Here is a 15,034-nt window from a genome sequence, read left to right as displayed (position 1 = left end):
AAGCAAGCTGTCCTGATGGGTGCCATGGTAGGATGGCACTGGTGCACCCAGGAGGGCCTGGGGGGTTGAGGGAGTCGGCCCTAGAGTGCTCTGAGGACACAGGGCAGTCGGGAGATGTCTGGGCTATGTGGTGTGCATGGAGAAGGGTTGGGTGGGCTGTGGGAAGGTTGGGTCATCAGTGCTTCTGCTTCAGCAGAAATAGCAATCTGGGGCCAAGAAAGGGGAACATGGGTGGGGATGTCCTCAGGGCTGGCCCCTACCCTCACACCCCCACCCAAACCCCTCCTCGCCTCTACTTGGCAACTTGAGCAGGGTTTGCGGCAGCTGAAAATTTTGCATAATCTTTTCTCATGATGCATGTGAAGAAGACACACCCTTTGTGTCTTAGGTTTCCTCTGAGAAGGGAGAGGGAAGCCGGGGCACCTTGTCCTCGAGTGCTGCTTAAGAATTTGATGCCAACCAATGGAAGCCTTTAGAGAAAACCAATAATCAAAGCTTGGCTTTATTTACCGTGTTTTTTATTTACTGCTGAAGGTGCGGCCCCAAGAGAGACAGAGCTCTTTTAAGAAAATGAGGTTCAGGGCGTGGCCTGGAATGGAAGAGAAAAGCTGCATGGGCTTCAGCCGCTCAGCGTAAGTCAGAGGCTGCACTCCCAGTGTGGGGAGAGCTGCTAGGATCCTGATGGTTTTAGGGGTGGCCAGATCTTTGTGATCATGTAGCTTGAAGATGGTGGGGAGAAGGCAGGCCGGGTGGGCATGTGCCATACTGAGGGTACAGTCTGGGGACTCCCGGAAGGCACAGTCTCTCCTGGTGTCATCTAGACACGTGCCAAACACAGGCTGGAGGGTCAGGGAGTGGGACGTATAGAGGGGCTTTCCTGGCTCAGTGTTGCCCTCTTACCCAGGTGGCGTGCAGCAGTCCGCGTGAGCCTTCCCCAGTCACTTTAAATGCACAAAGGGACCAGTATTCAAAATGGAACACTTCCTTCTCTTTGTTTGGGTCGGTCACTTCCCAAATGATCACTTTGATCCAAAGAAATCCCAGCCAGTCTGTATTCAGTTATACATTTTATTCTCTAATAGGTACAATACTAAAATAAACACAAATTAAAAAAAAGTTTTATTAAAACAAAACTGTACAAAAAAGCAGTATACTACATTTTAATTACAGAACAGTCTACTGTCCAAAAGGCACTAATCCAGAATAGGAGATACAATGATACAGGACTCATTTGAACTATTTTATTCAATACAATAGAACGCTTGTTTCTTTGACCATTTACATCTAGAAACAAGGGCTTTTTGCTACAGCCATTACACATTGTTATAAATATGAGTCCTACGGGTGAAGGTGCAGTATCACTCTCCCTAGAGGAGGTTCCCATTAGTGGGACCACAGTGGAGCTCAGAGGCGGATGGCAGCAGTGGGTGGGGCCTGGGACCTGCCAAATGGTTGGCCCGTCAGCCCCTGGGCACCCGGAGCTTGTCTTTCAGCCTGGCCTCTGGTGGTTGGTTTCTGGCCATTACTGGCAGCCACTTTCACCCCCTCTTGTGTTTTAGCACCGGCAAAGTGGGTTCTGAGAAGCTCCAGGTAACTGGGGCTGGAGGTGTGGGGGATGAAGCGTCAGCAGCAGGGAGGCATTGTGGTAACCTGATCTGAAGAAAGGCAGCAACTACTCGGAAGAGGGAGACGAAGCCCGGGGACGGCTGATGAGCTGGGCTCTACAGCCAGGCAGAGCCACCTGCTGCTTTCTGGGCAAACTTCTGGCCCCAAAATATGAGGGGCTGTTCCAAAGTTCAGAGAGATCCTGTGTGTCTCTTCCTGGTGACCCAGAAGTGACATCGGATCATCTTTTGTCTTGGAAGCTGATTTTTACGAGTGGAATTTTGCTTCCCAGAAGGAAGTCAACATACAGGGACCAGCCTGAAGTGGGGGGAGCCCTTTTCCTCCCTCAGTCCCACCCCAGGAGTACAAGCGGCTCCAGGCCCCAGGTCCCACCACACCGCGTACGGGAGCCGAACTCTGTTGGCTTACCTGTGTTTGGTGGCCAAGACACCTCTAAGCCCCATGTTTATTCTGTAATGGCCTCTGGACCTCAGGAAGAGAGATACTGCAGCTTTCCAAACAGTGTCATACACATATAAGACAAAGACAGGCATCTGATGTTAACAAAAATAAGTAACAAAGAAATAGGATTAAACCAAATCTCTTCTCACAGCATCCTATACTACATCCTCCTTCTGCTTAGCAGAAAATTGTACGTACACAAAAATACAAATACACAATTTTGTAGAACAGTCTGATTTTAATATATTTATATATATTTATATTTATATGAGTGGCAGGTTAGTTCATTATATAGAGCTTTTTGCACTTTTGGCTCATATGCAACAAGGCTTATAAATTCAGCTTCAGCTTTCATTCAGGTTTTATAGCTTTTGAACAATTGTTTTCACATTTAAAGCAGCATCCAATTTGCACTAGGAGTTTGTGGTGATTATAGGAAAGACAGGGTCAGGAGGTTATCGAAGGGGCAGGGCGGGGGGGGATACATTCCAGTGTGTGTGGTGATGGACGGAGGATGCCGTGGGATAGAGCTTACCATGATGACCCCTTGAGGTAGACTGAACACCTTACAGCAGACTCAAGACACAGGTGTGACTCGCCCTCAGGGACACATGGTGCACAAGATGGACAGGGACCAGAGGAGACGCCAAGGGGAAACACGAAGACTAAGACACACAGCAGCCAAGGCAGGGAGGAGCGCGCTGCCCCCACGCCCGTGTGGCAGGGATCCCGCATGGCCCATCTTAGAAACTCAACTATTTGGTGGATGCTAAACACTTCAGGCAATCCCAAGGCATCTGCTCCAGGGTATCCGATGAGATTACAGCTGTTAAGCTTGCTTTCCATTTCATAACTTGCTGTGCAGCTAGTTACCACCCCCATGCTGAAGAGTAAAGCAAAGCTGCTGTGGTTCGGCAGTGTAATCCACCCCCAGCACTCTGCTCGCGCTGGAGCATTCAAGTCTGGTTATGTGAGAACAGACTAGGACTCTCTTGCTGCCTCTAATTGCATTTCACTGTCACCCTCCCCAGTGCTCTGCACTCTCACATTCATCTCTTCCCTAGATAATTACAACTAGGGTAATCAACAAGCACTTGGTAGAACCTGCAAAAATAGCATCTGGAGAACTGAGGGATGACGAACTGCCAAGGGTCCGGTTTGGTTTACATGCTACAGAAAAGCCTCATTCTCATGATCACCACAGCACTGCTCTCCCATTCGATCACCTTCGTCAGCCTGCCTTCCCTTCTCTATCAGGTCACAATTCCATTCCACTGGCAAGTTTGCCCATGTGTCAAATATGAATACCCAGTGTTTGGGTTATTACATTGTCTGAACAAAAATGCTGGATTATTAATGAAAATAAAGTGCCTGGGTATGGATTGTTCCATGTTGCAAAACCTTTTAATGCACCAACAAATCATCTCAGCGCTGCTTAGTGATGTGATTTGAACAGAGTGCAGTCACAAAATAATCTGTCGTACACCCATCACAGAATAAAGGCCCCATATTTAGGTCAGACTTAAATTATTTTTTAAAAAAGAAACACTCTCACACTCATTTCCAAAGACACACTTTGGATCTGAACGCCCGACTGCTGGCTTTCCCAAGCCCTCGTGAGCAGACGACACCCTGATCCCTCTCGTCTAGGCAGAGAGGGCTCGGAAAGGCAGCTGGGGCTCCGGTGGCTCACGCTGGCAGGTGAGTCAGCAGGCTCATGAGCTAGGATGATTCGACGCTTCGCCCTCTTGGATGTGGACACATTTCCAACTCCTACCAAAGCCAGAGCCAGAATGCTGCTCTGAGGCTGTCTTGCTCTCCTGTCTTCTTAGTGGCTACTGAGATTTCCCTAAGCAGACTCTTAAATTCTCTATGAACCAAGACCAAAACCACAGAAACAAACAGCCCTAAAGAAAGAAACACTGGAAAACAGTGACGAAGCCAGCCTGATGTGGCTGTGAAGCGATCTCTCCCGCTAGCTTGTCCCTGCCTTGTTCTGCCTGCAGAACGCCAGGGACACTGGAGAGGGGCAGCCGCCCTGTGCCCACCCTCAAGGGCCAGTGCAGGGTGGGGAGGAATGGGGACAGAGCATAGGCCAACTCTCTGGCAGGTTCCAGAGGTCTGTAACTTGCTTAGGCACTTAAAAAACATAAACAAAAATTTATCCTTGAAAGGTACTGCATACCCAACGTGACCATGGCCGTGGAAGGCAGTGCGAGCCCGGGGGGAGGTCATAGAAGGCTGTGGGCTCTTCCAGGGGAGGCAATGACGACGCACATGGCGTCTCTCGGCAGGGGGAGTGTCCTGCCTTGCAGCCAGGGTGTGTCTGAAGACAGCAGTGCTGTGATGGCTCAGGGGCCAGGGACTTGGCCCAGCAGAGGCCTTCCCGTGACTGTGCTCTACAGCCCCCCGGGGAAGTGGCTAGAAGAGGCAGGGGTGGGGAGGCTCCTAGGGCCTGATCTAGATGCCCGCCATGGGTCGGGGAGGCACAGGCTGCACACACTTGCTTTCTAGAGTCAACATGAGGCAAGTACTAGGAAAACAGGAGGCCCTTCTGAGTGCTCCAGCAAGAACTGAGGAGCAGTCAGGGGACGCCCTGCCCAAGCTCCCAGTGCCTCGAAAGAAGAGCTCCACTCCCCCACCTCCAGAACTTTGGTTTTGGTTTCATGGTGCCCATTTTCAGAGATGCAGTATTAAGGGGATCACCGATTCTAACATAATGAAATGTGGTTTTCAAGGCAAACAACAACGCTGCTTGAAAGCAGCCACCGCTGAGCGCGCGTCTTCATGCAGCCCACTCTTCTCTGTGCCTGCCCGCCGTGAATCTGGTTTAAGAACAAAAGAGTTCAATGGAACATCACCAGAGTGGCTGCTGCTTACATTAGTATAACACTAATGTCATTCTGTGTTTGGGCTTAATAGCTCCAGCGAATGATGAGGTGGAAAAATGACTCTCACGAGTTTATGCTGGGATCTTAGTTCCAGTAACGGAAGAAAAGGAGAGGTTTCTGTGCTCAAAGGAAGCCACAAAACATGACTGAAATTGACTCAGCCCAAAGTGACAGGAAGTTGAAAAAGTCCTAAAGGGAAGAAGGAATAAGCCTTGAAATACAAATTCTGTGACTTGTCACTGCCACAGACACTGGTTTGTGAGAGCCATGAGTTCCTTCCGAGGGAGGAATCAAACTGCTCCCATTCCAAAATCCCAGTGGCACCGCAGCCACCACCAGATGCAAAATTTGGACCGATAACAAAATGCAAGGCACATAAACCTTTTCTCTTTCAAATTAAGGAGGCTTTTTGGGGATTGGAGGTTGGATAATAACGTAACTGTGTACCTATTACAGGTAACAGGATCCAGGGAGACTCTCACGAGGACCAGTCCATAGCTGTGGCCTTGCTTCTGAGGTGGTTCCAAGATGCCCACGACAGGGCAGAGCAGATCAGAAGAGAAAGACCATGAGAGAGCCAACCCCTAGAGGACCACTTATGTTTGATGGAAAAGAGGTAGACAAGGGGAAGAAGGAAGAAATGCGGAACTTTAGTTAGCTGAGTCCTCAGGTCAGCTTGGCACCCATGTCCCTTGTTCAATGTCCCTGACAACAGTCACCACAGTTCCACGTGAAATGTGGCAGGACAGGAATCAGACCTCTACCTCAAAGGAGCTCATGCCTTGGCTGGATTCTGGGTTCTAGAAAGTTCTTACGCTGACCCCAAATCCAGATATGTCTCCAGCAACTGTTACTTCTTCGCAGTCAGGGCCCATGAGGATCCAGGGAGGCCTGAGGCAGAGCAGACATTGATCTAATTCCAGAACCCCAGACCCTCGGTTTCTAGAGAGGAGGAGGGGCCAGCTGAGCAAGATGCTCCTGAAGACAGCAAGAGCCCCGAAGGAACGGTCAGGGAAGCGCTACAAGAGCTGGAGAGAGAAGATGGGAAGCGCAAGAGGGTTTCCTGGTCTCTGCCTTGGCTAACTGCAGGCAAGGGGTGCCGGAGTTCAAGTTCCCCTCGGCCACACAGGCTTACTACCCTGTCAACCACTGCGGGGCCTCCCTGCACTCCTGTCCTCATCACTGACCAAGGAGGAAGACTCTGGAGGGGCCATAGCGTCCAGACCCTCACGGAGGGAGTTCAGCTCACAGAGGCAGGGGTGATGCCACAGTGTACCTGGGGGGCTACCTGGCACTGTTGCGTGAGAAAACCAGGTTAGTGTTCAGAGAGGGCAGACCATCCTATGCGGTCTGTTCTTTGAAGATGAACGTCCTACTGAAATGAAAGAAATGAGGGGAGACTTGCCTTGCCAAGGGCGAGGTGACTTGCTTGGTGTCGGGTCATGAGGCAGCACACATGTCCAGCACGGTGCCCAGCACACAGTACGTGCTCAGAAAACATGGGCTGTATTGACTTTGGGGGCTCGGGAGACCTGTGCATTTGTCTCTGTAGTATTATGATTTACAATGGTGGCATCTTTAGTTTTCTACGAGAATAACTTCTGGGGTTTTGTTCAAAAACTACATATTTCATGGGTAAGCACTGCCTCGATTTTCACTGATTTTGGTAAGCTGAGTTATGGAAAAGGGTGGGGGCTGCTGGTAAAGGAATATATGGTTGGGGTTTTCTGAATCACCAAGAGTGGCCTGCAGAAGCATTTGGGAAGGGAGGTGTCTCTCCAACTTCAGTTCTTTTGAAGTAGCACCATCCCTGAAGCAGCACCTCTAATACCTTGATCCCTAAGACAGGGGCTCCATTAGAAGGTTTTAACTGTGGTGTTAATTGTGTTTTCTTTGAGTGTAGGTGGATCATCAGAATGTTCTGCTGACGGTTTTAATGCATGTCTCACAAATCATAGAATTAGACTCATCCAGTCAGCTCTTACCATCTCTAAGCTTAAGACGGATTCTAAATTCTAATGGAGATAGTCATCTTTTAGCAGCTGGGAAAATAGGAAAAGGAATGCTCTACTCTTTGGGGTCATAAATCTATAATCATTCCAGTTGTCATAAAGACAGGATCCCAAAGAAAACAGTTTCAACAACTGCACCCATGGATCTTGAATACAGGTGTGCAAGGGCTGGGTGGGAACGAGGTTGCTTTCAGAGCCTATACGAGGAGGAATACTGAGGGAATACTAGACATTTCTTTGTAGGTATTTTGTGGGGAATGAAAAGATAAGATTCTCAAGCCCTAAGAGCCTTTCCCTAAATTCTCTAGGTGTGTGTATTTTCAGGGAAGAGGAAAATTTTAAATCAGCAGCCTACTTCAGCATTCTCATGAAACTGAATTGCAACTAGCATTTCAACTAGGTTAGGATTCCTTTTGGTATGTGGAGGGGGAAAGATCTGTACAAAGAGAAGCAGCAAAATATGAAAAAAGGCCAGAGCTGTATTCTCCCCAGTGGCTAGCCTAACCAACCCTGGAGTGTCCAGACCTAGAAAAGAAAAGGCTCATGGTCCCGGGCTCACCCAGCACAAGTGTGAGCCTCAAGGGCACGAAACAGCTTACAAAAGGCCATTTGGCACTATGTCTGGTGCTGGTATTCTTGTAGACTCATTCTTGATCATATAATTGAATAAAGACCTCTGCAAGTGATGGGGGAGAAAAAACAAACCCACATTCTAGGGAAAGGTGAGTTGGTGACTCAGCAGCTCCTGTCTAGTATGACACTTCCGGAGAAGAGTAGGGGGCCATGGTCAGGGACTGTGTACGGCATCAAGCCCACATGATGCCCCGTGCGACAGGGAGCATGGAAGAGGAGGAAGAGTGGGAGGGAGAGAACATAGACTTGAGTGCCGGGGAGACACTCGCACTGGCACAGCACAACAGTGGGGAAGATTCAGGGCAACAGCAACAGCGGGAGCCCATAAGGGGTGTGAGAGGAGCGCACAGACACGTGTCCCGTGCTCCAGTAGCTTTAGAATGTTGTGAATAGTACTCCATTCACGCCTCCACCTGTTTAAAGCCTGTGTTAGTTATGTGTGTCCTGCCATGTTGTCTGCTTTGAGTCTTAGGATTCAATGAGGAAACCTCAATTCAATTTTCTGTGAACTTCTGTTTGGGAAATGCTTTCTGATAGTGACGGCAATGGAAATATCAAGCAACCAAGGGAAATCTGAAGAGCCCAGAGAGCCCAGCAAGCAGCAACGTCCTTGAGTCAGGCAAGCAAGGGCCCGGAGCTGGCCAGACCATGGGCTGGAATGCACTGGGGGCCAGTCAGAGGGGCTCCTTCTGGGGTCCTGACTGTGGTTTCTGCCAGAGGTGGAGCAAGTTGGAACTGGATGTTGAGTGAAGTTTCAAAGAACTTAGAAGTCAAATGGGGAACAATAATCAAAGGCTTCCATTTTGAAGCTGAAACAACTCCAAATTCTGCTGTTTCACTTAGGGGAGAACACGAGCACCATGTCATTATTTTAGTTTATGGAGCTGCTGTTCCAAATGTTCTTGGGAGCATTAGTGCTAAGAGGGAACAGGGGATGGGAGCGCTGCCATTTCCAATCACATGAAAGACAGAAATTCTTTTAATTATGACCATGCCAATCTACATCCTGCTAAAACAGCTAATTACATGTCAGGAGGACACTCAGTCATTCAGAACAATTGCCATTATATTTTTATATATTCATTCTATGCTACCCCCCTCAATTACCATGGTTACAATTTGAAAAGATTCAGTCCAACCTTCATTTGATCACAGCACACCAATGTGAATTTGAGAGTTAATTATGGCTATACAGAACCACTCTTACTTAAAAGAAAATGAAAATGGAGTCGAGGGAGCCAGCATCCCAAGACTTCTCAAGTGCGAGCTGGGGTGTGCATGCCCACGCCAGCCACACCGACCAACTGGAGGGCAGCCGAGCAGGCACGGACACAGCTTTCCAGACCAGGGCCGACCAACCTGCAAACCTGCCACGTGAAGGGTGTCAGGAGAGGAGAAAGGCACGGCTCCCCTGCAGCTGCACCCCTCTGGGTGCGGTTACGGGGCTGGCTGATGAGACAGACAATGGGTGTGGCATGTGGGTAGTAAACTGTCTCATGGTGTAAAAATGCTTGTCACATTTCATGTGAACGGAATCAACTGGAAAGTTCTGCCACCAATGTCATAGGAAGAACGACAAAAAAGAGGTTCAGTGATTCACATGCCTATAATCCCGAGGCATCTACGTCACTGAGATAAGAATGGGCAGCCGGCAAATCTTCCCTCCCTCCCCTCATGTAACTCTTCCCGTCTTGATTTAAAACAAAGCCAGTGTTAGAGGAGACTGGAGTTTTCAGATTGTTGGGTTTCTTTTTGCTGCCATTTCTATTCCTCACCAAGAAAGAATAATAAAGGTAATACTGAAACTTTCAATTTACAAGCTTCCAGGTTTGAAAATACATAGATACGAACAAAGTTACCTTTCAGAGATGAGTGAGTCAACCACTGGCCCTGCAAGATCACAAGACAGTAGCTTATCACTTTCAATTTATAAGTGGAATGGAGAACAGCCTTTCCAAACACAACCTGTGAGAGGAGTTTCTGTAATCAGAAAACTGACTTGTTGGCTTGTATCTAAGAAGCCTTTCCTATCACTAGTATGATAGTTCTCTGGAGAGCTGTAAGGAAATCTTTCTTTTAAAGTGGCGGTCATCTTTGAAACCAAGCATGCATAAGGAAGTAGAGCACAGTACAGGAAAAGAAAGGCCCTCTGCTCTGACCGCACACCACCATAACATCCTGACAGATGACCTGGCCATAGACAGCTGCCTCTCCAGGAAAACCTTCCACTCTCATCAGGGAACACTAGACTGGATAACTCAGGTATTCCTAGGTGAAGTAAGTCAGACAATATGGAAATGAAAAAATAAAAAGAGGGCTTTCAGGGCACACAGCTCAGTTTGCCAAATTCAACATGGCTGACAACTGATCCCCAAATCCCGAGTAAACACCTTTGCTATTTAATGAGCACAAGCAAAAAAAAAAAAAATGGAATGCCTTATATGTGTCATTCCCATCCCTGCCCCAGGATATCTCCCCACCCCATCCCACACTCCCCAAAGATACCACCAGCAGGAGCTGGGCAATGTGCCCAACATTCACTTGGGAAATCCTGACAAATCAATCCGGCTCAGTAAAGCTATAAATGGATTTGGCTGGTCTCAACACAGCCCCAATGAATACAGTAGTAAAACATTACTAATAATCACAACAAAATGACAAAATCTATCATCACTCTGACATGATTCAGATCACAGAGACTAACACAGAAACCAACGCACAATGTGAGGGCCAGGGTTCTTCAATGTAGTGTGCTACTGAGCACAGGATCATCAACAAGAAAAATTATTGCCTAAGAATCTGTTGGGACACACTGGGGAGAAAATACTCTGGTTGTTCTCTGAACAACAAAAGACAAAAAACAATTTTAAAAGGCAGAGCCACAAATTAAATGGGAAGACTGCTTGTAATCAAACCCTTCTGAAGACCAGAGAGTAAAGACTTAATAAGAGTTCACATTTGTAGGAAGGGGAAGGGAAGGAGGGAGGGAGAACATCTGTGGGAAAGGGATCATTTCCACTGTTGAGGGCAGAGATGATGAGGCTGGTCAGTGGAATATGTAGCTGGTCAAGACAGGGAGCAGTGTTTGTGTTAAGAGATGGACCACATCCAGCTACTTCTCCCTGCTGTCACAAGATTAGAAAATTCCAGCAAAGTCAGCTGAAGGCCTAGTCAGTGGGAAACAGAAGAGGAGCTATTCACAGGATGAGGCTGGAGACTCTTGATTCAATGAGTCTGTTTATACTTGGTGCCTGATGGTTGATATCCAAGGGAGAAGTTTCTAAAGCCAGTATTTCTTAAAGACAAACGTTAAACAGGCAGAAAGGAAATAACTATATTGGTGAATTCTTCAGCCATCTCCTTTGAGATAAAATATATCTGGATACATGGACCTAACATAGGTGGTGGTGATCACTGAACTGGCTGCCACCATAACTCTACCAAGAACTAGAGAACTGGATGTGCACACTTCTGCCTTAATTATTTTCTTCCTCTCTGCCCCAGGTTCCTTCTTCCTGTGATGGGCCGTGGGAATGTGAATATGGGGGTAGGGTGGGAAGACTGCCCTTGTGAGTGACGGGTGGGGACTGTCCAGAGTCATAAGTGAGTGGAAGGCAACTACATTTATTAACCACTTAAAGGATTGTGATTTTGATCCTTTAAGTGCTATAAGGGCACTCCAACATTACAGACTTTGTTGAAACAAATCAAAACATTTGGGACTGAATAGCACTGAAGGGCTCAGACAAGAATGCAGGGTGTTGCCCTCCCCAGCCTTCATCCACTGTTAGGGTTATCGACAGATGGGCAGAGATCTCATCAAGATGACCCATTTTAAAAGGTCCCTGTGTCAGTGTTTTTAAAGTTTGGAAAGTTTACCCATCTGACCATAGTAATTCAATTAAGGTGTCTTTAAAGAAATAACAAATTATATGAATACCCGTTGGCAAGTTCTCCCACACCCCACTTCAAAGGACCTTTGAAAGTCCTCCTCGACTCCCTGTGGGGGGTCCCCTGGGGCCTGAAGGAGAGAGTGAAGTACAGCGGGAGGGGCAGAACAGCCAAGAAGCATACAGTGTGAGTTTTTAGAGCCTGGCTGCTTTCCCTTCAGTAATAAGGAAGTTTAGGGTTTCTATTTTAATTCCACCTCTAAAACCTGAAAAAGCTTAAGAGAGAAATACACTACCTAAAGACACTAAAAATTTAACAGCAGCAGTGCCACACACCAAGAACCAAGGTGACCTGGACAAGATGGCACAATTGAACTTGTTGACAAACAGAAAACTAACAGGTTTAAATCTAGGCCCAAAGGAAGTAAATTCTCACTCTTGGTGAAAAAGCAAAAGTGACATGTAAGGCAGTGGGTCTTCAGAGCAGCCAGCGCTCTTCTCCAATGACAAGAACGACTGTGGGTGGAAGATGCCTTCCGCCAGTTCCCACTGAGCTCTCCAGGACATTCTCCTGCAGTGGTAGAAATATTCTTTCAGTTTTACCACATTGCCATATAGGGTCTGCTACTGCCCTTCATGGATGTGAACTTGCCTTTATTCTCTGAAGCTTTTTTTCTCCCTTAAAGGTGTTAAAACAATGAAACCTTTGAGTGCATCTACAGCTATCTTTGTATTTCTTTAGAAACTGCAGCTGTCTTAACAGTTTGAGTCTGTTCCTTTAAAAAGACCAGCAAGTACAAATGATACTAGCAATCCCATGATAAAGAAGCTATCAATTATAATAATCTCCTTACAATCAATCATGGATGTGGCTTGTCAGAGCGGATTTTTTTCTCTGTCTCCTTGTACTTTCTGATTCAATTGAGAATAAGCAGTCAAAATTCCACAAAAATGGGAATATGTTACATTTCCTCTAAGCAAAATGAAAGAGAACGCAATCTCCTAATTGAAATAAAAAGATAAACCAAGAAAGAATATGAGTTGGTGGGCGGGGGGTGGTGGTGGGAGGCTCATTCCTGAGAATAACAAATGCTACTCTTGAATTTGTTGGTTCAAGTAATACAGTAAAACAGAAGAGACGGCTCCACTTTACTTCAATGCTTGGAAGCTGAAAAAAGTACATATATTTTTTCCCCCTGAAATCTATGGACAAAAGCAGGACCAGGCCCTGCATATAGCTCTTTAAAGTCACAGACATATATAGGGTGGCACTTTCATGCCCTCTCAAAGACTTTCCTCACACTCACATAAGCAGGATTAACAGATAAGGAAATGATGCAGTCAGCGTGTGCCTTAAGTGGAAGGAGACCAACTAGAAACTGGCGGATATTCAGTATCTCCTGAATGAAAAAGGGAAAATTGAGGAAGGTCATTCAGTCTCTCTCTCTCATAGTTTTAAGTTGAATACATTTGGTGGAGGAGGATGGGTGAAGAGGTAAGGAAATGGCACCTTCCTTTTATCTTAGAAATTGTTTTCAGGTAATGGACAAAAAGAAGCCCTGCTTAACATCCAGCCCCACATGCCCCTTTAAACAAGGCTTCATTATACACAGGAGAGATGGAGCGAGGCAGAAAATCCACAGCAGTTGTGCCTCTTTCAGACGCACCCTGTGCTGCTACATTGAAGGCTCTTTCCTCTTACCCACCGTGACAGTGTGTCATTTAATCGGGATGCCAAGAGATCATTTTCATACAAGGCCAGCAGATGTAATTTTCTTTGATGCATGAATAGTTCATCATTTTGCTACTAGTTGACAAGGTGATCACAGGGTGACTTTAGAACGCAAGTTCACTGTTTGGTATTTTGAGTTCTCAAAATGAAAAAAAGATTTATCAAATATAAATATCTTTAAAAAGTAACAAAAGTGCTACATATGTGATCAAGGAAAAAAATTCCATTAGTTACTGCCGCTTAAAGTAGATTAAACTTTACAAATATTACCACATCCATTATCAATATGGCTTCCAATTATTAAATAAATTGCCTGTAGCAATACAGCTTTTCACACCTCTCCAAGGACAGAGTAAAGAGAACAGCAAAGCAGTCCCATCGTGTTCTCATACAGCCACAATGTGAGTAGGAAACGTCCCCTGCTTTTCTCTGCTCCTATCTGGGCAAGTGTCTGCATCTGTGATAGGCAGCAAAACCCCACTACGAAGTCCTCTAGTGACCTCTCAGATTGAGGGGGCTTCCGTTTAATGGATACAAACACTGCAAGTTTTTTCACTCTTTTTTGACCTTAGCTCCATCCTTGAAAGACTTTTTTGGTAGCAGGGAAAGGGGACACTGACAGGAGGCAAAGCAACTTCCACGATGACCTCCAAAACTTTTCCAGGCAGGCACTGCTAACTGTGCCACGGAATGTACAGTGGTTCTGAAAACTGGACTTAGCATCCATTAGACATTCAGCTCATATTTTTTTTCCAATGCTCTCAAGCTGGGTTTTTTTTTATGACTTTTGGTTTTTGTCTTTGTTTTTAATCATGGTCCCAAAGGCAGAAGGCAGTATTTAATCTACTAAGTCACACAGCTTGTGAGAGGAAAGGATGTCTGTGTCAGGCATGTTAACTTCAAACAAAATCTGAGATCGGCTTTTTCCATTGACATTCTTAGCACAGCACCCAAAGAAGTATAATCTAGCCACAGTGTGGCTATAATGAGGCACGGCTTATTGCAGCTGGAAATCAATTATCCTCACGCTGAGGTGGGGATTCTAGTGTTCCTTTGACTCTGCGGATACTCCCCAAATGGTGTCTGTCATTCCTGTGCCACGACCTCAGCTTGCATCCTATCAGTCTTGGGGAAGGAAAAGGGGGTACAAACTAGTGTTACAAGAATCTAAAGGTACCCAAGATTTTACACGTAGTCTAATATTTGAGAACTGAGGGCTATCTAAATACCTGGAAGCACTTTCTTGGAATGCTAAGACGGAGCAGCAAGATTTTCTAGCCTCGGGGGCTGGGAGAGGGAAGTTTGGTTGGTTGGTTGGTTGGTTGGTTGGTTGGTTATTATTTACTGGGAATTAATACTGAGAGAGTATATGCAAAGGCTGAGGGCACCATGCCATCTTCACAGAACAAGACCCTAACGGCTACCTGACATACAAGAAACTGCAAGTTATACTGTAAGAACACATGTTAAGGACCGAGGAAAGTCTGCTAAGGTGCTACATCTAAACTAAGTTAACTTGTCATGTTTAACCTCCCTGATCAGTCATCATCCAGGGCCTCTGTCTTGATTTCGTTGGCTCCTTGTCGGGCCAATGCCAAGATAGTGTGGTTGACTGCTGCCATTTCCACAGCTAATGAGATGGGGTCTTGGTGGTCACTATGGCTCGTACTGTCATCCTGGATGTGCAGAAATAAGAAATGTTATTAGTGGATTGGAATAATTCTTTAGTCACAGAGAGACATGCTGGGGCAAGGGGAGGCAGAACATTCGTGGGAGGAAACTGGGGGAGGGGCTCATGATAAAATAGAG

The 15,034-nt window shown here is 46.5% G+C and overlaps 1 protein-coding gene across 13 annotated transcripts in view; it reads right to left on the bottom strand.

Annotated features, from left to right (window-relative positions):
* Positions 1 to 1,054: 1,054 nt before the first annotated feature.
* Positions 1,055 to 15,034, bottom strand: part of HMBOX1 (homeobox containing 1) — a 187,079-nt gene continuing 173,099 nt past the window's right edge. For all 13 annotated transcript variants that reach the window (XM_030817038.1, XM_030817043.1, XM_012508503.2 and 10 more), the window contains one exon: positions 1,055 to 14,901. In XM_030817038.1, coding sequence (XP_030672898.1) covers positions 14,764 to 14,901 — 138 coding nt within the window. In that variant the 3' untranslated portion in view covers positions 1,055 to 14,763. The remainder of the gene's footprint in view (positions 14,902 to 15,034) is intronic.

Source organism: Nomascus leucogenys, chromosome 8, assembly GCF_006542625.1.
Source record: "Nomascus leucogenys isolate Asia chromosome 8, Asia_NLE_v1, whole genome shotgun sequence".
NCBI lineage: Eukaryota > Metazoa > Chordata > Mammalia > Primates > Hylobatidae > Nomascus > Nomascus leucogenys.
Note: the sequence above shows the minus strand (reverse complement) of the source record. Positions and strands in the feature narration are given on the sequence as shown.